Raw genomic sequence first — 23,666 nt, 5'->3', positions numbered from 1 at the left:
TTATCGCATTACTGCTGGATTCATGTACAAGATTGAATTTATATTATCTCTGAAATCCTGCTTAAAAGACCAATATGTATCAGTCTTTCAACTTAAAGACTTAATTTGCAGCTGAAGTTCACATTCACAGGCTGCACTACTGGATGAGTTAGTAGCAAGTTGGCAGCTACAAGTGCAAGCTCTTCTGTCTAAAAACAACAACAACAACAACTAAAAAGTAGGTTGTTGAACTCTGAATGGGTATAAGTAGACTTTCAAAATGATGGTCTGCTGGCAATAACACTCTTGATGTCTCATAAATATTATCAAGAATATTTAAATAAAATTAACTTACAGGTCATCGGGACAGTTACTTGGAGATTCCAACCTTCCTCCTGATTGTACATGGTGTAAAACTTCCATATTGGAGAGACCTGGATATGGCTGTTGACCCAAGGTTAATGTTTCCCACATTAAGACTCCAAAAGACCTAAGAAGCACCAACAATGAATTTTAATTACCAATGTGATGACAATCAAGCTCCCTGTCAACAGTTAACTAAAATGACTGTAATTGAAGAATAAGACTAGAAAAAAATAAGAGTAAGTAGTTTTAATTTTATGTGAAACAATTCATATATCCTTTAGCCAGCCTCTGAAATAGCTAAAGTAAATATGTGGAACAGACACATTTTCCCAGACTGAGGTGGAGCTTAGAAGACACTGAGTACCCACAGCTTCCCTGGGCACTACTCTCTGCTTGAGCATGCCCTCAATTAAACAGGTATTTAGAAATATCTGGAGTTGTCATTGGAAATATAGACACCTACAAGGTCTCTTAAGCACCACTCATAAAGCAATCAGTGCCTCATTGGGTTTGGTATAAAGCATGAAATAGTTTTCTTAGATAAATGCAAGAGTGGTAATTAAACTGAGAGCTGCATACCTCAGCAAGATTAGTGTGCTACATCCAACCCTTTCTTATCCACAGTTACCCAATCTAAAATCGTGTGAATCTCAAGTTTAAAGGATCTGGTTTGGGTTGGTTTTCTCTAGGTGTCCTGGCAGCGTTTCTCGGTTCTTCACTAAAAACCCAAGCCCATCCATATATCCACTTCAAGTAAACCAACACAGCAAACTACTGTGAACTTCCCCTGATGATGCTGAGAAGATTGGGCTTCAAAACAGCAAAGTTGCCAGAACACGATAAAATGATAAGGGGAAAGTATTTGCTGGTAGGAAGGAAATGTCAATTAACCTAATGGAAAACAAAGTGGAAAGAACAGGATGCAAGCAGTCAATTCACTGCTCAAACGAGCAAAAAATCACATTGTAGGCCTTGTACAAAATTATTTGATTGAGTGACACTAATTCTTTCCAGCCACAATCCAAGGCTAGAGCTCAAACAGTAAGTAAAGAAATACTTCCATGCGGGTACTGTCCTGGTGCCAAAGTTTTTGTTAGCTCATGAAAATATCACTTAGGAAGAAATCTGCCTTAGCTTATAAATTATTAGAGCTGGAAATACACAAACTTATTATTGCTGCTACAAACCAGTATTTTCTTACCATGGGATTTAGTATTACTATCCCTGCTGTTCTTGCCTGCTATAACTCACCAGACATCAGAGCGATTTGTGAAGACACCATCAATGAGGCTTTCAGGAGCCATCCATCTGACAGGGAGTAGGCCTTCTCCTCTTTTCCTGTAATAATCATTTTTATAGATATCTCTGGCAAGTCCAAAATCACCAATCTTTACTACCCGGGAGCAGCTCTCATAGCCCTTTTCAGACACAAGACAGTTGCGAGCAGCCAGGTCCCTGATTTGTAAGGCAAAAAACAAGAGGATGGAGTTAACATTGCAGAATAATTCAGGTCAGAAGAGACCTCTGGAGATCAGCTGCTTCAACACCCTGTTCAGAAGAGTGTCCACCTCAAGATTAGATCAGGTGTCTGGGGCATCACCCAGTTAGGTTTCACATATCTCCAGGTTTGGAGATGCCACAGCTTTGCTGGACAACACATTACAGTGATTGATCCTGCTCATGGTGAGTAATATTATCTAATTTCACTTGCTGCAGCTTATTCCTATCACCTCTCATTGTTTCCCTCTGCACCTTTGAGTCTGATGTGGTGTCCTCTACGATCATTCACTTAGACAGATGAAGACAATAAAAGGATCTGCCCACTTGCCCTTCTCTTTGTTGTAAGGGATAGGATTCTTGCTTAGAGTGCAATGGGTCCTGGGTAAGCAATTTCAACAGAAAAGCATCACATTATTTTAATCCAGTGCTCTCACTTTTCCTGTTACATTGTGACACCTTTCCCAGGTAAAATAATTACTCCTGATACTGTGGGTAAGCCTTGGAAGGCTAACGAAATAAGTTCTGTACCTGTGTATGAAATGCATTTTCTCTAAATAGACACAGCCTTTGCAAATATCCAAGCATATATCCAAGAGGTCAGTCACTGTCAGTAAGGAACTCTGGAGCTACAAAAAACAAAGGCAGAAGTTACCCATGTCTTCCAGCTTTACAGACTCAGAATAACAGCCTCCCTGTACAAAAGCAGTATTATTTTCTCTTTGAAATTTATAGGATTCTTCCAAAACAGGTGCAAACTATCTGTATGCCAATAGAGCAAATGCTAATTACTTGCAGGGTAAACTGCTAAATCACAGCACTGCAAGGCAGGTGAACACATCCTGTTCTTTGATTTGGGGCTAAGAATATCCTAGGGACTTCAGAATCACTTCGTTGTTGTAGCTGCAGAAATGGGACACCAAAACTTTCCTCCCACTATCGTATCAGGTTTGCTTGCTGCTGTATTAAGAGAATATATTATTCCAGTAGAATACATATTGATAGACTACAGATTGATAGAATACTTATTGGTAGACTTCAATAATGACTGTGGATTTGATGCGATCATCTACACAAATTAGATGATTGCTACGATGCTATAAAATTCCAGTGTCAAGCCCCTTTGACATATAATCCTACCATTCATGCTTTTAATCTACATGCTACCTATGAAAATTAACTAACCTCTTTCTTAATTAAAGAGATCTATTCTTTATTATTTTCTTTTCTTTACTGTAAAGACTTTATGGATACAGGCACAAGGACAGTATCTTCTTATGTGTTTGGATTCTGCTTATCACATTATGAATATTTCCACTATTCAAAGCAGAAAAAAAAAAAAAGAGGTCTATTGGACCAGATACACAATGTATCATATGTATGATGACCAGATATCATTATGTATAATCATTTTTCAAAACACTGTTCATGGTGTTCATAGAAAGGAACTCAGCAGACATATCATGACTGAAAAAAAAAAAAAAAAAGAGAGAGAACAATTTCAGTCTGATGACATTTAACACAACATTCAATCTTCTTCACAGCATGCCTGGTCAGCACTCAACGCTGAGGTCCCAGGGCATTAAGGAACAACCAGGTCTGAGCTTGCAGATGCAGAAAAGCTGGACATCAGCATGACCTTTGAGGAAGATTAAAACTGAGAAACAGTGCGAAGCTACAGGTTAAAAATAGACCCCTCAGGGTCTTTATCCTACCTTTTGCTTTCTGGCTCCTCGTAAATAGCCAAGGAGATCCCCTCCTTCCATCAGCTCCAGTATAAGGTACTGAGGTTCATTTAACAGGCACACTCCAAGTAACTTCAGAATGTGGGGGTGATCAAATTTACTAAAGAGAAGGAAATGATGTAAGATTATGTATGAAAAGTCCAATTGGTTGACAGTTAATAATTTTCATATAGCTCCAAGAAATGAATGAGCAGTTTAGCATTTACAAGCCTGCCTCTACCGACATCATGATTTAATAACTTAAAACGCCAGAACTTGCTCACTAAGGGGACAATTTCACGGACAGCCTTTCAAAATACAGATTTACACTGTACTTTGACAAGCGCTCTAATATATGCACACATGTTAAAAGCAGACATCATCATGTTTACAGGAAGCAAGGCAAGGTAGCCAAATGGCAGTCTCATTTAGGAATAACATGAATTGCCATCTGTACGTCAAAGGTATCTCTATTATTTTAATAGAGTATTTTTACTACAGTAATCACAGTTGAACTGTTGATTTGAACTATTGAGAAGAATGACAGTACATTTTCCAGAGAAACAAAATATGCACAAGAACCTGCAGATATGCTAGTAATGCCTGTGTCCAGAAAAATGGGATTATGACAGAGCAATCAGCCCTCTGAGATCTAGCACTTTTCAAGGAATGAAGAACATTTATACACTCCATCAGTGCCCGTGTTTTTACAACCACATTTATTGTGTTTAAAAATGGTTTTCTCTTCACTCTGCTGTGTGAAAGGACTTACACCATCAGACAGAGAAACCTGACTCTGTTGCGGAAACTGATGGTGTCTAAAGGGCTGTCAAACATACCAGAGTAAACAAACAAATACAAGAGAGGAACATTTTCCTTCTAACCTCTTTCAATTTGCGTAATCTTAGGTGTGGGCAAAAACTCTTTAGCAACAAGTATGATTTTGAATTTGACAGTCCCACCCCCCCAGCCTCCAGCACATACCTCAATCAGACAAACTTTAGCACTCTCAAGAACAAAAACAGAGGAAGGAACACCTGGCACTTTCCTTACAGCTCACACAGCCCTTTCTCTACTGAGCTGTCATTCCTTAGTTCCCAAGTGATGGGATACACCCAGGAATTTGCTACATATATTTGTACACAAATGACCCACCAATCACCAATATCAAGTGACTGTTTGAAATACTGATACTCACAGCTTTGCATAGCAATAATAGAAGAAGCCAATAGTCCTTGTTTAACCAGGACAGCATAACACCACTGCTGAATTTTAATACACTTCCAAGAGGTAAGCAACATTTAAAGAATGAACATCAGGGTTTGTAAACAGCCAGGTCAATTTATGTGCCTTTTCTACCTTTGGTTTAATTTGAGGCCTCATAGATGAACATCAAAAAAAGTGCCTAAGCCCTCCAGGAGGAAACTAAATCACTCTTTTTCACATCAAAAATGAATGAATAAATAAATAAAACACATAAAACATGCTTTTTTATTATTATTATTTAAAGACTTCCATGAATATGTAACACTTGAACTTTCCTATCCTCTTCGTTTCTTTGTCTCATTGGATTGTTATATTCATGGGCCCACATTAGTGCTTACATTTAAATGTAATTTCCAATAACATATTTTTCCAGGAATTCTCATTTTGGATTAATAGCTGGAGGAAAAAAAAAAAAAAAAAAAAGCAGAACTGGGGAAGCTTCAGGGACTTTCAGTACATATAATTTTCATACTACACAGAAAAGTGTCTCTAACCAGGTTTACGACTGCCAAATAGATTGTAGGAAGTTTACACTCAACTCTTACTCTTCATCATAAATTTAGATTGTAATGACATGATTTCCTTTTAGTTTTCACAAGCCTTTTCCATCATTCAATGTGTAGTGTATAATAACACTCAAAGTAATGCAAGATTTAAAAAAGAAAAAAAAATAAACAAAAAAAGACTACTGTGTAAAACAATTTCAAATTTAGAATAACATTTATCCTGTACAGGAAGAAGTCATTCACTTTTTAAAATGCACTCATGAAACAGAAGTCAAAGAAGTGCAGATCAGCACATCTGAAACCCTAACTGTACTCTTAGTTTTATGCTATCAGCTGAAAACTTCAGTTCAACTTCTACTGTTCTCTCTGGAAACTCTGGAAAACCAGACTTCTAGCTAAAACACTGACCTTTCTATATGAAGTTATTGCACAGTCTATACACATTATTTTTTGGGGTACACCTTAGTAAAAGAAGCATGTGGCAGCCTCTAGTGGCAATTTATACACATTTTAAAAAAAAAAAAATCCACAGCAAATTGAAACTGCAAGGCATCAGTTTGTTTTGGTATATTTATTTTCATAAATATAATATTAAAACAATATTAGACAAACTTTGCCCATTTACCTTTAACAACTAACTTAGTTCTAGTAAAGCAAAGATATTGAAATATTTTTCAGGTCCAAAAACCAAAAGATCCATGACTCGAACTTGCAGTCTGCATCTTAAATTCTGTAAAAGTCTTACAGCTTTATTTTCATGAGATTCATCAGTAGTATTTTTTTTTTTTTAGCAGAAACATGAGAACACCCCAAAATGCCACACTAATTTGTTTAGAGAAAAGTGTTGCTCTCATTCCTCTTCAAGGCCACCACCCTCATATAATAACAGCTACAAAGGGTAGCGAATGGCAAAGCTATTCCTACCTCATTAAGTGTGCCTCCTTCAAGAATTCACTCTTCTCTTGGTCTGTTGCACCCTTCTTCAAAGTCTACTCAACAAAAAGCACAAGTGTAATAACACTTAGGTCACCACCACCATTATCACACAGTGCTTAAGAAAAGCAACCAGACATAGACACATCCTTTCCTACACAGTATTTTCCATCAATCATTACAAAGCGATAGATTCAGCTTTAAGTGACTTGCAAGAAATCCTGCAAGAAAATATACAAATCTTGCAATGCTTGTTTTGGCAGTATAACCTCTGAGCCAAATCTATCTGCCCATCCATTTTGTTGCCAGAGCACTGTACAGCTGCAATTACCTTGACTGCTACTTTGGTTTCTCCACTTCCATCTGCCAGGATATCTACTGCAGTTCCTTCGTACACCTCGCCGAAGGCTCCACTTCCTAACAATTTGTGTAAGTTCAGTTTGTCCCGGGGGAAAGCTGGCAATAAGTCAATCTCTGCTTGAGAAGGAAGAATGCTACAAAACAGCAATACTAGTCACTTGTTAATACTTAAACATGCTTGAAATGTTATTAAATTTATTTCTCAAATGAATCTGGTACTATTTGTCTCATCGGGTGCATTTAAGGGGAGTTCAGATGAGATCTAGATGTTCTGGAATTTACTGGAAAACACCATGTCTCCTTCCCTGCCCCTGCATTTGCATTTTTTGCAAAAGTGAGTGTGCAGGGTGGGCTAAAGGCAATCCGGGCCAGGATATGCACCAGGGAGGCAGCATGGCAGGGCATGCTTCAGAGCAGACCTGCCCTGCTGTGCAGACGTGGCCCTCCACATCATGTCAAGGCATCAGGGATGGGCGCACTGATAAAAAAAAACAGTCCAGTGAAGTCCTTTTACATGTTTTTGTCCAGAAAATGCATTTGCTTCAAGGACATACCTGACAGCATAACAGGCATTGGCTAGTCCCACTGCTTCAGCCATCCCCCTGAGTTGAGCTAATTCTTTATCTTCCTTGACAAGCACTATCTGCCCGATTAAGGATGGTTTTGTGGATTTCCTTCTTTGGTACCATACTGGAACAGAAAAGAAGACCACCAGATATTTCACTCTGAGAGTACACCAGTAAGTGAGTAGACTACAAGTGTTTTTTTATTGTTGTTATTCTGTTCAGCATGATCCCCCTCGTGTAAGTAAGATATTTCCATCTGGCCACCACCTTTTCCCATGGAAGACAGTCAACTAAGAGATCAGTCATGTGCCCACTTGTGTATGTGGCAAGACCCAAACCCAAAGGGCTGGTGCAATGCCCCATGGAGAAGACTAGGAATGAGAGGGCAGGGCCATTAACCCAGGGTAACCTCTGCATCCTTCCTTCAGGGACAAAGTAGAAGAGGAAAAAAATGGGAACTTTTGAAGAACAAGTGCAGTACCCAACTTGAGAATTACAAAGTACAAGTTTTCATAAGGATACAGGAATGTCAGAGCTCCTTCAACATTTCTGTGCTCTCCCTGCAAGGAATCAATGGCAAGAAATGCCTGAGGATAGAATCCTAGATACTGAAAGCGTAGCCAACTATCTCTAGGGTTTTGAAAGATGAAAGCTCACAAATTCCCCCCAGCTCCCACACTGGGGATTGTTCAGCATTTCCCTAAACCTGGAGGCCCATTATTCCCTGTTGTCTGTACTACCTTTTGCTGGGGTCTGGCAAACCAAAGATATGCAAAAAAATTCAGCCACATACCGAAACCGAACAGCATAACCATACACAAGCCCAGCACAACTGCTCCAATCACAGCAACAGTATCAATGATGTCTGGGTAGGTCACAGTATCTGTTAAATAGAAGAGGAAAACTGGTAAATGTCTGCGTACATGAACCATATCAATATGACGGAGCTGAGTAAACCTGAGAGGACCCGTTAGCTGCTTGTTGTTTAAATGTTTTGCTTTCTACAAAGCTCTCTTATAGGCTATATGGAGACATCTACATTTGTTCAAACTAATTCTTCTCCCCTAGGTCTGAAGTATTTTTGCAGTGATGACCTACTGCGTGTATGTAACAAGAAAGCACTAATCACTTGACCACTCACAATGGGATTTTCAAAAACACCTCCAGTGTGTAGGTCTAACATTTGGCTGGTGGCAAGAAGTAATTTTCACATCTTAACCCAGCACAGAAGCTTGCATTTACTTCAAGAATCATACTATGATGCACAATGTAGGGCCACAGAGACAAATCAATATAAAGGAACAGAAACAAAGTTCAGGCCCGTGGTGAGCTGGGCTCACCATATGAATGCTACCATATGATCAGCCACTTAGACACATTATTTTACTTGTGCAGCAAATTCATCATAAAATAGCTGGTCTCTCTTCAGAAATAAGTATAATTACTCTGAATAAAACACTTGATTAACAGAATAAGAAAGTGCAGGACATACCTTTACTCAACACAATATCTTTGCTCGTGTCACTGTATTCACCAAGGCCAAGCATGTTTGCAGCTGCTGCTCTAAACTGGAAAGTTCCTTCTAGGTTCTTGGCCTTCCATGTGCAAATACTGGCACAGGAGCCATTATAAACCACCACCCACAAGGACTTCATTTTGTTGGTGCTGTCAGTCTGCTTCCTACAACAGGCACATCAAAATTACCTCTGTATGTTAATGCAGTGAGGGCTGCTTACTGCTTCTTCCCCCTTCTTCAGTTTCACAGCCTTCACAAAATCTCTCTGCCTGCATGAAAGCTCAACCTAGTCATGGAGTTTTGGCTACAGCGCAGAAAATTGCACCATGCCATTTCAGCCATGCTAGGAATCACAGATCTTTCGCTTGTCATGGGAAATGTAACACTAGAACATTTTAGACATACAAAGCTACAACACATTTTCACCTGTTTCAGTGCACAGCTTAGAGCCAAGATTTCAAAACATTCTTATTTAGCTTTCAGGGAAAAAAAAAAAAAAAAATGTGTACTGTTAGAAGTTTTTGCTTTCCTGGGCCTAGAGTAACCCAGTGGCTCTTGTGCATCAGGTTTCACAAGCTAAACAGGAAGCAAGTCATTGGCAGTGAAGACACAATTCTTTAGCTAGCCAGTTTCCCATAGTATCTGCTGACTGCTGCGTATATTTCTTCCTTTCCCCATTGGACTGAGATTGATTGCTCACAATAAATTCAGAGGTGATTATTCACCAACCAAAAGAAGACCATGCATTTAAACTTGAAAGGCCATATCTGAAATATCATTTCATGTCACACAGGACTGTAATATTTCATGTGAAATGACCTTCATAAGCATGTCAATCATTCTGCCTAAATACTTCAATGCAGAAAAAAAAAAAAGGCCAAATATTTCTAAACCAAAAAGACATGTGAAAACTATATGTTCATGTTCACATCCCTATCATAGCTGTATGAAAAACAGGGGTTGTTTCAAAGGGCTATGCAAATATTTTCTAGAATACTATAGGTCTGACTTTACCTTTTTCTAACTGGTGTAAAAGTACCATGAAGTTCAAAGTCAAAGTCAGTCAAAAACACCAGTGTATGCACATTCAAACTGCATGAGAAAAGTATATTTTGTTAAACTAAAAAAAAAAGCTTCAGTGATACAGTATGATTCAGAGATGAACACGAAGCTGGGGCCTGGAGAACACAGCGACTAAAGCACAGCCCCAACACAGGCCAAGGGACTGTCCTTTCTTTTCCCATCCAAAGCAAGCCAGGTACAATGTGGCTGCTGGCATATCAAAATTATTGTGGTCTCATAGCATGCAGGTCAGTGCTGATGTACACTCACAGAACTGTATGGAAGCTTACAGCACCAGGAAAATATGTCTGGGTGAAAACTTATATAAGTAAAGTATGCTCAACTCCACAGCGCTGTCAGTCGTTAACTTTCATAAGCACCAAGTTAACTGAGGAAAAATAAATACCAGCTGAGTTTAAAACGTTGTTTCCCTCTATCACTGCTCATTTAAAACATTATAGGAATATCCCAGCAAATGGAATCTCTTCAGTTTTAAATAGTGCCTAAATTAAGCCTTGCACTGACTGCCTTAAACAGACCTCTCCAGAGTTGTGGTCAAAAAAATAAGAAATTTCAAAGTCACTGCCCTCATTAATATACTGTAACCCATCCATACAACCTTGACAATGCTAGTGCAGGAATAAGTGTGAATTAACACTCCACGGATGCCTAATGAGTGTTATACGTATACTCCAGAAGATCTGTATTTGCTGACAGAGCACTATAAAAATCATCTAGTCATCCCATGTTGGTGGGAATAGCTTATGATCCCTTTTGACAACTTTATAACAGCTTTCTGTGGGCCCCTTGAATGCTAATATATTTCTACATACATTTTAGCTGTGAATATTTACTGAATGCTTGAAAATTCAGATTTGAAAGTATTTCTGAGTCTTATAATCAACAATATATATCCAAATATATGTATCTGGATACAACCATGTATTTCAGGGTTGGTCTGGAAATGTTGCTAGTTTGTATTTTCTTCTATGTTTCCTAGAAATTTATGGAAACAATGGCTACTTGTATTACCCAAGGAAGAGATCCTATGGGAATGGCTGTTTCCATCATTGACATTTCACTCTTCCCACCAGGACCAAACCCTTGAGATCTGAGATCCATATTTCCAAAAATGATTAGTTGTATCAGGCATACTTCAAATTGTCCAGTTTCAAAAAAAAGTGATGAAGCATAATTTTAACGCAGCCCCAAAAACCTTCTGAAAAATCAGAACAAATTTAATTGTCTCAAGTTGGATACTCAAAATGGAGAAAACAAAAAGTGCTAGTCACCCCAGAAATTTCATACTTCTGCTCTTAGTCTGTACAAAAGTCCAAGCAAAGATAATTTTTAAAACATAAGCAATAAACTCTGAGGGATTTTCCAAAATCTCCATATTGGTTTGGGCTCAAAGGGCAGCTCAAAACTTATTTCTTAGCTAGCACACCAAAGTTGAGGCATGTGTTGCACGCCTAGCTTGTGACTGCTACACTAATTTCCCAAGACACAGGCTTGCAGACCATGTGAGTTGGTTACTCTGGCAGTGGCAGAGTAGCCATCCTGCTCTCTGTAGCTTTCTATAGCCCACCCTCCCATCACCCTTGTCTTCACAACATGCAGCTTTCACAGCCAGGTACTGCTGGGAGGCTTTATCTGCCTCTCAGAAGGGAGAGCACGCATGCAGAATATCTGCCGCTTCCCATGGACCTCGCTCACATCACTTCTGGTTGCCCTTTTCTCTGAGGTAGACAGAGATTTTCCCTGACCTGTGGATGAACAGCACTCCAGTGCTTCCATGGAAGGAAGTGGATGACATCCTTGGCACCCAAATTAGCCCACCTGTGCATGTAGCTGGAACAGCCAGACACAACTGCTAGGAAAGCCTCCCCCTGCTTACCCAGGTTTGTTCTGGGCTGCTCCCTGGGTGAAGAGTGTCTGCACACATGGCTTACCTGCTTTCTAAGATGTAGTAGGTCAAGTTGCTCCCATTGTCTTCAGCTTTTTCCCACTGTACAGAGTTTTGTGTGTTTTCTGCTCTTTTGGGGGTTCCTGGCTTACTAGGAACACCAGCTTTGACCAAACAGGGAAGAAAAAAGAAAAAAAAAAAAAAAACATTTAAAACATGTATACCAAGACAAAGAGCTAACAGACATGGAACAAAATTTGGACATGTCCATGGCTGTTTGTGTGTTCAGGTGAACCAAGAATCTAGATTAATAATCCCCATGGAGAATGAATCATTGGCTTTCTCTTTGTGATGGCCAAATTACAAAATTTTCACTCCCATCCAGCCTTTCACAAGTAGCTGTGAGTTCGCATGTATATAGATATTTCATTTCAATTTCCCTCACTCTTTTCCTGTGCTACACTTGAACGTAAATCTTAATTTCTTTCTTCACATTACTTTTGCCAAGATGGTATTATTTTTCAAACACACAAAACTATTGTCTCTTAGTATAAAAAAAAAAAAATGCCTGCTTTTCAAAATATTGTGTTTGATTATTCATGTCCTAAAAATAGTCTTAGAATCTTGTTATTCTACACTATGTCCTTACCTGTTGTTTTAAAGATTGTTGAAGAGGAAGTACTTTTCACTCCCGTAACATATACTACTGTCGCTCTTACAAGATAGTTGGTAGAAGGAAGAGTTCCTGTGAGATTACACGTGTAAATAAGACCTGCGGTGCTGCATGTAGTGCTTGCAGGAGAAAACCAGTCACTTTTTGTTTGCCACTAGAAAAATAAAGTATCATCATGGTCAGCATTCTTGCTCTACTGAAAGTATGTCCATCTCTGGATATATTAACTACTTTACCACCTTTTATTACAATAGGGGAGAGATTATGCATGTGTTGTTTCAATTACAGGACTTCGTCTTCTTAGAGACTAAGGACACAAAAACTAGTTTTTTTCTTTGTTTTCAGGAGACCTACAAATCTTGGCAGCCATAAAGGACAACAGATTAAGTGACCCCTTTGCACAGCCAAAAGGAGCCTTCCCCTTGCTTATCTCTGTGCAGTTTATATTTCTGGATCACTGTGGTGACATGCCCATGAGTTCAGCTTGCCACGATGCAATTGAAAGGAGACAGTTTAGCTGAATTGTGCTATGACATTAGTTTTAGGGCAGATGGGAAATGTCTGCTATAGGCCTAATGGATCTGATTATCTATATTAAGGAATCTATGTGATCCAGATTAGCACATGACGTTTTCTGTGTCCAGTGGTCCAGAAAGTAAAACCTGAAGCTTCCATCCATGCTGCTGTCACTGCAGCGCTTCACCAGTCTGCACAACCAGGCCTGTTTTTCTCTTCAGCATTTCTCCTAACCTCTCTAACAGGAAAATAAAATGCCAGGTTGTAGCTGACATTTAGTGCTGAAAATCCTTTTCTTCACTTTCTTGTGCAGAGTGGACATACAATTTGTAACTACCAGCTGGGCTGGGGGAGGGCAGTGAGGAAAGAGGGAGGGGACTATACTGAAACAGGAGACCCAGGAGGAATTCTGGATGGGTCATCCAGGATGTCCTTTGGCACTGTGGAGCATTGAATGCTGCAGCTACACTCCCCCCTTGTTCCTGGCAAATGCTGCCTCCATCCTGCCCCTTCTGAGTCACTAAGTCTGACGTCACCATGCCCAAATTAACCACTGAGGTTCTTCATAGATGTCCTGCCACCCTGTCTCGCTCACCAGGAGAGAAGTGGGTTAACTTTGATCTGGAAAAAAAAAAAAAATATATATATATATATACACACAAACACCTCAGGAGTATTTTTACCTTACGCAGCTCAAACCAGAAGCTGGTTCCATTGACATGCAGAGGAGCTTGCCATTCTAGCTGGAAACTGGTATTTCTGGGGAATATGTTGACAGGTGCAGGTGGAGTCTCAAAAGTTTTCGCAGTAACAGGGACACTTTCAGAAAACCAGTTCTCATTGGGATGAAAAGCAAGAACCTAGTAAGGAAAGAAATGAACTGCACAGTACCAGACCAGTTGGAAAAGGTAGCTTTAACAACTCAAAATGTTTGGAAGAATAGCTGTTTTCAATCAACACAATATTCAGGCAATATAGGATGAAACATTTTGAGTTCCACAGCTTCAGCATTACTAATCTTCAGGCTGGAAGTTCATGGTTTCTGGAGTCCTCCTCCTCAGAGTCTCTTTTGAGTTTCTCATTCCATCTTTCTACCAAGACTCTTCTCTTTTTAGACCTTTCCTAATTTCATAAGCTCTTACACCAGCATGCAGATGTTACATGTGCACATGCTGGTCAGTGTTCTACAATCACAAAAAGACGAGGTGAGAATGTGCCTTAGCACACTGCCTTCCAGTAAACCACAATTAAATATGACGTGTTTGGGTATGCATACTTACATACATTCATATAGGTTTATATGTGTATGTATATACATATATTCCTCATTACACCACCTAAATTATTAACAAAAGCACAAAATCAAATTTAGGACAGAACAGATCCCCTCCAGCCATCAGCTGAATGTTCTCGTAGGCCAAGGGTGAATTCTGAAAACCACTCTAACTACGTGCATTTGTGATGGATTCTGCAGTGTGAATTCTGCAGACAACATGTACTTGGCTGACTTCTAAAATGTCTCTCTGATGATAAGCCTGTTGTCCAGGTACATCATTTATTCTTTTCCTTTTAACATAAAATTGTCATCTGTAAAGGAAGAAGCAGTATGTTTTGTTCTTATGAACTCGCACTGCACATTTTTATTCCCATATTTTCCTCTAGTTGCTTGTGTACCAATTATTTATCATTTTGTTCCAACGTAGTCCTACTGAAAATATACATAATAATGCATTCAGCTATCGAAGTTACACAAAGTGGTCTATAATTTCCTTTTTGAAGCTAGGAGTGACATTTTCTTTTTGCCAATTCAATGGGACTTCCTTGCTTCCAAAAATTATAGAAGATAATCTTGAATGTTCACAGACAATTTTTAAACAGATCCTTGATGTTTTAAATACATCTAACTTTTATAAATATTCTTTAAGATGATCTTTCATCCAAATTTATTGTGCAACCCTTGGTTTCATGCCATTGAGTTAAATACCTAGATATAGGTCTCCTGTTCCTCAAAAAAAAATAAATTAAAAAGTACTAGATACTGCAACCTATTCTTCCTACATTTTCTTGGTTGTATCACCACATTAAACTATTTTCTCTTATTCTTATGGCAGTGACCTACCAGATACTTTTTTGTTTTATTGGACTAAGAGAATTTTTTTCCCCCCTAAGGAAAAATTATTTGTTACAATTTTTTAAAAAAACAACTGGTGAAATGGCTGAGCCTGCTATTGATAGTAACAATAGAGAGTTCCCCAGTATCGAAATGTTCAGACCTTTTGCTTTCCCAAGAAAAAAAATAATCATTTGACTGTGACCTATTTGCATTTGCATAGACTTGTTTATTGCATTTTACAAGCATTTTACAATTAGGCCACAGTTCTAGGCCCCCTCCTTGGAGAACAGAGGTTTTCTATCACTTGACCCTCTCTTAGCATGTTCAGAGTAATTCCAGCAACTATCAGAGCAATTACAGCAGGATTACAGCAGAAACTCCTATTTACCTTTGAGAGCTGTGATATGGTCCCCTAATAAAAAAGATCTCAGTTTTAAGGATTTCACCTGATAAACCCATGTAGGAATAAGCTGTTATACTTAATTTTCCTTAGTCAGAAGAGTAAAAGAATGAGAGAACTCTGCCAAGTTTTGAATTCATATTTTCAAAACACGCATATAGATTTATAGAATGGCAATTTAACAACTTCCAGGTTAGTGAACAAACAGGTTGTGATTATACTGTTTATTGTTATACCTTGAATAAATTGTTTGTTCCGGACTGGAGTCCAGTGACAGACCAAGCAAGTGTCCCATTTGGAAATTCACTTTTTCGTAAGGGTGTTGCTGGGAAAGGAGATAAAAAATTGACAGATATTTGATAGCGGATGGATTCCAGAGGTCCATTTGGCTTCAGAGGTTCACTCCAAGATATGTTGATAGTGGTATCAGACAAAACCACTGCCTTAATGGAATCAACTGCCTCTGGTACTGAAACAAAAAGGAAAATGTATCTACCTTTAAATATCAGTCTCACTAGAGTTGTTTTGTTGTTTTATTTTTAGAGAAATAAAGACATGTCATTGAGGAAGGAAAACAAATTATAAATATGTGTATATGGTAGTATCCTTGGCTATTGTACCATGTAAGTAAGCAAAAAAATAATAAAAATAATAATAATAATAAAAACCTGTCGTATACCTATATGTCCTATACCATTATAGTCATATCGCAAAACTCCTCTTCTCTCCTACTTTACTAATCAGTGTCAGATGTGAGTTTGTGATGATGTTTACTTGGTTATACACTAAAAAAGTACCTGCCCACTATCCCAATTGGAAAGTCTTTTTTTAAACACAAAAGTCTGAAAGAAGAAAAACCTAAATTTGAAAATATCTTGCAATACTAGTTAAAAGATACATTCAAAGATACATTAAATCACTGAGCTTGGGCTCTAAAAATTGTGCAGTTCCAATATAGTGTGAAACTGATTTATTTTTTGTCTGATCTAAAAGTTAGAAGTTAAAGTTAAAGTTTCACTTTATACCAAAACCTCTAGAAAAATTGTTATTGCATAGATTCTATGTATTCTCCTTTCTTTAAAAGAAATCATTAAACTCAGGACATTTCATATATCATGAGCTCGGCCTTTGACAGAGAGTTTAAATTCACCTAAGATGTCACTGTTAATCGTAATTCAAGAGAAGATAGATAATAACATAGCAAAACATTGCATATCCACCTAATATAATAAGCTTTCTAAATTTTGGAGATGTGCTAAATCCATTAGCTGTGGTGAACAGAAATACTGTATTCTGGACTGCCAGTAACTTACACACACACAAAAAAAAAAAAGAAAAAAAAAATTGCAAATACACCATGTAAGTATGATGGAATGAAAAGGACTATTAGATTAAAAAAAAAAAAGACCCCCCCCCCCAAGCTCATTTTTCATCAGTCCATATATTCTTCAGTTCTTTGTTTTGTCCAGTTTAGAATGTAAAAAACTGGGTTGTTGTAGGTCTGTTGTCCATGCCAGCTGGTTAGTCACTAACCTGTTTTTTTGAAAAAAGCGATCCTTCTATTGAATCTTTGAGATAACAAACTTTGAACTGGTATATGGAATGCCCCAACTCGGCTTTTTTTTTTTTTTTCTACTGAATTTCTGGATAGGTAAAAAGCTAAAGTTTGCTACACTATCTAGGTTCCCAATATATCAGAATGATGAGAATGTATGCTATAATTTATACGTCCCCAGCAAGACTGCAGGTTAGTTAAGTGAAATGTGCAGAAGCCACAGTGGTAAAGAAGACAAATTTCTTGTTTCACTAGCTAAAAGATATGTGGAGGAAGAGTGACACTCTGTGGCAAGAGCAATGCATTTATTTTTCCAAGTTGTTTTTTTTTTTTTTCATTCCTCTGTCTTACTGTTTGTTTAAAAGTAAAGATTAATCCAAGCTTCTTTCATTTCATTACAGAATTGAGGGAAAGACAGAGGGAATGCACACAGCTTCAGAGGTGTGAAATAGCATACACACTTCAAGTGGCTCTAGTAGCATCTGATTACAATTTAAACTAGCAGTTACATTCATGAAATTGAGAACATAGGTGCTGGGACACATATACATTCTAGTCACAGCCAGTTGGAAAATTTTCAACAAACTGTGAAAAGATCTGAATGTTGATAAAAATACCTATTAAAATGCTCATGTTTGGGGATATGTTTTTTTTTTGCTTGATTTTTGTTTGTTTGTTTGTTTGTTTGTTTGTTTTTGTTTTAGGACTTTATTTTGCTTTGGTCGTACTGTTTTATTTTGCCCCGACTAGAGAAGCCTGTTCTGAGTTTCATGTTTCATTTGACTTGAGCCTGAAAAATTCCATTTCAGTGGTGCAACCCAGTCTCCCATTTCATATTCTACCTTTATATTCCTCCATGGAAAGTGTGTACATTGCCGTAGGATGGCTCAGTTTACTACACAAAGAAGCGAAAGTGTGAATTCCTGCCACATCTCAATAATATTCAATCTTATTCAATCAGTGGATCATACAAATTTTACAGTGGATTTCCCTGCAAAGAATTGAAATCCACTGATCATTGGCCATCTTTTCTTACCTTCTGCAATGGACTATTTAGAGATATGCTAATAGTATTCAGAGATCTACAAAGGATGTGACTCTATTTGCGTGATGCTGCAGACACTGAGATATCCAATTAAGTGATAAAAAAATAGCAGGGTTGGAAGATAACTTCTAAAGTATAGCAGGTTTCTACCCAAAAGAAGAGTGGCAGCATGCCTCCACCTCGTTTCACTTTTCTTTCTGGGACTTGACAAGAGCTTCAGGAAAACTGGAACGATAGCTGTCCAACGGTGCAAACAGGAGAGTGATGTAGGGGGTGGGCAGAAGTATTTTCCTGCCCTGATTAAGGCATTTCAAACTACAGCAGACATCTAGCTCAGACTAGTAAGGTTATCAAATAAAATTAAAGCTTAAATTGTCTCCCTACAGATCTCAGTTGCCCTTTTGGCATTTGAGGGCCATTTTGGTATCAAGGCAGATGGGGGCAAGACCCACATCTACATTAAAGTGCAGCAGAGTCAAGTTTCCTCCCTATGCCATGTCCCATGTTTCATCAACTATGACAAGATAAGCAGTTGGTAGGTTTGAACTCAAATAAGGGTCTGAATCCACCAACTTAAACATTATTGCTTTTTTCTAGTTAGAAAGGGAACTAACGCATTATCAGACCTCTGTTCTGCATTGGGAACTCCAGAACAGGGTGGAGAGGATAACTGTGAAGGTAAAGGGTGGAGAATAAATGTAAGAAAGTGAGGAGAAGAAACAGTCTGATACATGCTAGTGATCAGACAAAATAGTAGCATGCTACCTGCAGCTGAATAATTAACATTGGCTGAGTAGTCATAAATTCCCCATAACGTAACACAGTCCACAGATCACCAGCATAAGTGTTACAGAAATTCCTCATATCCTGTTCTGGAGAATGTGTCCTAAATAAGTGTATTTAACATGACAGTTATCTAAGAGAGCGCTGAAGTGACAAACAGTCCTTTGGAGTATATCAGTAGAAAGGGAGAGTTGCAAAATCCTATAATCAAAGCAGAAAGTGGAGGAGATGTTAACCAAAACACTTTTCTTGAGCTCATCATCAGCTAATACACAAATATATTATGTGAGGTGAATACTGACTTCATAAACTAGACACACTACAGAAGCACAGGCCCAGCTCTGAAATAATAAAAAAACAGACTGAATAACAAGCTATATATATATGTACATTAACCATTCTTGACCACTCCTTCTTTTCTCTTTACTTTAATTTCTCATTCTTGTTTCAAAAGCAACTTTGCACTTAGCGGAAGACCCTTAAAACAAAATACACCTTTCACTTTCACTGTCTTGTCTCTTATGGAGAGCACTGAGCAGGTTTTCCCAAATGCAGCCTTGGCCTGTCATTTTGTAAATGCTTCATGCTTTTCCAGAAAGGGAGCTGTGCTCCTGTCATCTTTTTCTAGGGTGGAGTTACTTGTTTCCCTAGACACTGTAACAAGTTCATGGCCCTGTCCTCTCCCACTGCATCAGTGGGTCACACCTCATCACACAGCACAGAGATAGCTGTGCTTCAGTAAAACTGCTTTTAGCTGCCTAGTCATCATATCTTAGGCTCTAGCCTTCGCCCATACTTCCCTCAGCTGTCCTCTCCCACTCAAGTTTCTTAGCAGTCTTCTGCCATAATTAGAGAAATTGACAGATGTATTTATTTATCTATTTTAGCTAATCCCTAACAAGTCATCTCTCGACACTAAATGGCACAGTGAACACTCAAGTCAAAAGGACTATTCTAGCTTTCTTCTAATATGAAAGGGACTGAGAAGGGCACAACAAAACTTTTACAACCTCCAGAAGAGATGCTATTGGCACTCAGACAAAGAGATGTAAAAATGAAGTGTTGTCTCTATAGACTGATTTACAATAAAACAATTCTGCATTGTCCTAAGAAACAGTAATTATGAGTACAATGTCAATCCAAGGGAAAAAATCTTAATGCTGCATATCTAACACACATTTAAATATATATAATTGCACATACACTCAAACAAAACTTATTGAAAATATGATCTAAGGCAGAAACTGCAACTGCTTAGTCATTTTATCCATAGTTTATCTTTCCACAGGAAGCCAATAAGTGAAAACATTAAAGAGCATACACATTTATTATGACTTTTACAGATTCATCAAGTTTGGTCTCCAAATCCTTCTGAAGATCTAGACAGGTTATATTTTGAGCAGAGAATTTATCTATTGTCTGATTTGCAAACCAAACACTTTCTTTAAATGAGATGAGAATTCTATTCAAAACTAGAATAAAATGTGAAACAAACCTCCATATAGAGTTGTGCCAATTGTCTCCTTTCCCATGGCCAGCTCTTCATGATCTGAATAGTAGTTTTTCACTGCAACTTGTATGACATAACTTGAAAATGGCTGTAGGTTGTCTATGACATCTATAGGTCCCTGGAATTCCTGTGATTAGAAATCAGATAACAAATATGTATTGTCAGAAAATACTCACTTGTCACACCAATTATCTGTCAATGAATCAAAGAACAATAGAATGGTTTGGGTTGGGAGGGACATTAAAGATCATCTAGTCCCAACAGGATTTTAGCAAGGACGTGTCAAAAGGTAGAGGAGTACTTGTACAAAGAAAAGCTAAGGAATTTACCACTTAGCAAATACGAATCAGAAATTAGAATTACTATGGGATATGTAGAACTGGAAAAACTCTCTGCTAGAAAGTTACAGAATGGTTTATAAAGTGATTAGAAGTATTAGAAGTGGTATCATGCCCAGTTCATATATGATAGCAGATGTATTTTTGTTCCAAAACAGCCATACCAATGTTTTTTGCTGTAGAGTAGACAAACGATAGGATGAGTTCCTGGTGTTGTTAGTCATTTCTCTGAGAAATACCAGATATGTTGGTGTAGGTTGGGATATGCCAGGGCATAGCTGCTGTGGTGTGACAGATGGCAAGCTTACTGTAAAACTGGTGTTCGTTATATCAAGGATAGAAGGTTTCTCAGTGTCTAGCAATGGAATCAAGCAACTCTTATCTAAGAAAGACATCAAAAAATATAAATAAACAATTACTACTGGACCAATCCAAATTCTCACGGGATTCTACTATGATTCATATGAGAAAGCATAAGCACAAAGTATCTTTGCTTTCACAAATAGAAACAGAATAAATTACCACTTGGATGTACTATATTTAATTACTTTCGTAGACATAAAGATAGCAGTCACCAAAGTAAAGGCTTGTTTATCTTTGATAAGATCTGAGCTCTTAAAGTATTTAGGCTATTCTTTAGGTATCTAAAGAAAATCCACACCTGGAAATCCACACCTTAATTACTATGCTATTGAGGGTAGTACACACTGATGAGTCTGAACTTGCTTGTCACAGAAAAGGCAGATAGGCAGAGTAGAAAGTAACTTTCCCTCACAATTAAATCTCTCTTTTCTTCCAATCAGCTTCTCACTTGTAAAGTTCATTGTAACAACAGGGAATGGAGTGACAAGTTTTAGAAGGAAAAAAGTGGTCTCTAAGGAGAAAACAATAGAAAAATACTCAATGACAGTATGCAAAAGTAACAAAAGATACACCTTACCATTTGATATACTTTAAAATAATAATAATAATAATATTTAAAATATGTGACTTGCTGCCAAGAAGGCAAAGATGGTGCATGGACAAATGTTTGCCCTTCGGCCAGAACAACTGACCACATTGTTATGATCTTTCCTCCCTAAATGAGCAACCCTGTCACTCCTGCCAAAAGCTGGTTCATGCACGTAAGGGAAGATGAATCAGAAAGCCTGTTTGATAGAAATAAGTGTAATGTTGAGTCTTTTTCAATTTATATATTCTTAGAGTAGTAAAACTCTCATGGGAGAAATCTCAGGTGGAATAAAGATCTGAGTCATTTTCAGAACTAACGTTTCTGTCAGGCAGTTCCATAGAAATGTGTTTATCCTCACAAAAAATCCTTCACTGCATATTCAGCCCCTTTCCTCCTAACCCAGTAGAGAAATCATTCTCTCACAGAATCTGTGACAGGACGATAATTTTCACTGAGTACTTCTGATGTGTTAAATGATCAACTGACATCACTTCTCTGGATGGCAATTAAATAGGTTAGAGTGAAAGGAAAGTAACAGTACTACTTGCACACATCACTAAAATAAAAAAAAATTAAAAAAATAGCATGTCAGTCAACACAGCTGGTCTTTGCAAACATCACTGTGTCACATACACCCCATTTGCTTTCAGTACAAAAAAAAAAAAAAAAAGAAAAGAAAACAAATCTTATTTTAATAATTTCATTTCCTTTTATCTTAAATAATTCTGCACAATGCTTTTTTTTTTTTTTCATTAAATCCCATATCTGTGTGTTCCTCTAAATATACTTGCAGAAGCCCAGTCTCCAATAAGAAGAGCTCTGTGGGGATCTTTAGATAAAAACAATCCCTTTGGATTTAAGTTGTTCTTTCTGCACCAGGTAAGTCTAGGGCTCTTTCAGGGAACCCATTCCCTCAGGAGAGGGATTGGTACATTTTGTACTAGGGCCAAACCAAGCTCCTGTACCAATGCCAAGCCCACACAGACCTCATGTGAATAAACTTGCTCAAAGTGCTGGTAAGAATAGCCTGGGTGTTGGTCAGAGCAGCTATACTCAGGAAGCTCTGCTAGCTACCAAAAACTGCATAAAATTCTTTCATTCCAAAGAAGTCCATCCCGTTAAAATATTCTCTTGTATATTTACCTGACTTTTATGTAAAAAAATGAAGTTAAAGAATTATTTTAACACATTCAAATTGCTAGCAGCTGTTATAAACCTCAGCACTTACAAGTATAGTCCCTATATCTACAACGAATCCTGGATTTGTATTGAAACTAATTTTTCTTTCTTTCATTATCACTCCAGTATTGTTTAAAACATTAGAAGTTGTAAGTGGAGCCTGAGACTACTAGCAGGTAAGCTGTAATTGCCTCTCAGGCACTTCTTTATAAATCACTTTAATAAGTGGAGGTCTTATCTGTTTGCCTTTGGAAGCACATACATTTGTTTTCAGCTTTGCATACTTATGAAAAACAGCAGAAATCTGTGTCATAACAGGGATCATTAACAAACTCGTTGCAACAACACTTTGTAGCTACAGATCATCTTAAGGACACAATGTTTGCTCTTTTTCTGTGTTTTAATGTTCACCACCTTTTTTAAATCTCTAGATTCAACATAACTTTGAAAATAGGAATGGTTTGGTATTATCACCCTGAGCCATTGAAACACAGGCAATATTTACACCATTGTGAACTTCCATGCAACACATGGCCAGTCGTTATTTCCATCCTTTTAAAAATGTACATAGTGAATTGTTTCCCTCCAGAAGGTATCTGAATCCATAAAGCATATTTTACCTAAGTACATATAGCATGATCTGCAACTCAAATACAAGCTCTGAAATAGATTTATTACATTTACAGAACAACTCAAATCCCCACTACCTGGGTATGATTGCATTGCTGTGCTGTAGGCTAAGATTTTCAGCTCATGATTTGTTTTCATTTGAAGAGAGTGTCTTGTGGTTTCTTTATTTGCTAGATAAATTTCAGTGTATTTCTTCGTTTCAATGCTCCAATATAAAAACTGTTTATCTACAGTCAAGCTGCCGATTTTCTTATCTGTAAGAAAACATTGTAGAGTTAAGCTTCAGCATTA

General features: G+C 37.8%; 1 protein-coding gene across 6 annotated transcripts in view; it reads right to left on the bottom strand.

The window, feature by feature from the left end:
- The window catches only part of ROS1 (ROS proto-oncogene 1, receptor tyrosine kinase), an 82,811-nt gene that overhangs the window by 22,722 nt on the left and 36,423 nt on the right, over positions 1–23,666 (bottom strand). For 4 of the 6 annotated variants that reach the window (XM_072036083.1, XM_038177126.2, XM_072036082.1 and 1 more), the window contains exons 27-42: positions 23,453–23,629; positions 20,779–20,996; positions 20,262–20,403; positions 15,620–15,852; positions 13,554–13,730; positions 12,331–12,508; positions 11,728–11,845; positions 8,690–8,877; positions 7,991–8,080; positions 7,186–7,321; positions 6,603–6,765; positions 6,263–6,327; positions 3,558–3,687; positions 2,374–2,471; positions 1,597–1,800; positions 335–469 (exon numbers count right to left, since the gene is read on the bottom strand). In XM_072036083.1, the coding sequence (XP_071892184.1) occupies positions 335–469; positions 1,597–1,800; positions 2,374–2,471; positions 3,558–3,687; positions 6,263–6,327; positions 6,603–6,765; positions 7,186–7,321; positions 7,991–8,080; positions 8,690–8,877; positions 11,728–11,845; positions 12,331–12,508; positions 13,554–13,730; positions 15,620–15,852; positions 20,262–20,403; positions 20,779–20,996; positions 23,453–23,629 (2,452 nt within the window). The remainder of the gene's footprint in view (positions 1–334; positions 470–1,596; positions 1,801–2,373; positions 2,472–3,557; positions 3,688–6,262; positions 6,328–6,602; positions 6,766–7,185; positions 7,322–7,990; positions 8,081–8,689; positions 8,878–11,727; positions 11,846–12,330; positions 12,509–13,553; positions 13,731–15,619; positions 15,853–20,261; positions 20,404–20,778; positions 20,997–23,452; positions 23,630–23,666) is intronic. The other 2 variants (XM_072036085.1, XM_072036086.1) reach the window with 2 other exon arrangements.

Source organism: Anas platyrhynchos, chromosome 3, assembly GCF_047663525.1.
Source record: "Anas platyrhynchos isolate ZD024472 breed Pekin duck chromosome 3, IASCAAS_PekinDuck_T2T, whole genome shotgun sequence".
NCBI classification, from domain to species: Eukaryota; Metazoa; Chordata; class Aves; order Anseriformes; family Anatidae; genus Anas; species Anas platyrhynchos.
The sequence above is the reverse complement of the archived record's forward strand: the minus strand, read 5'-3'. Positions and strand labels throughout refer to the sequence as shown.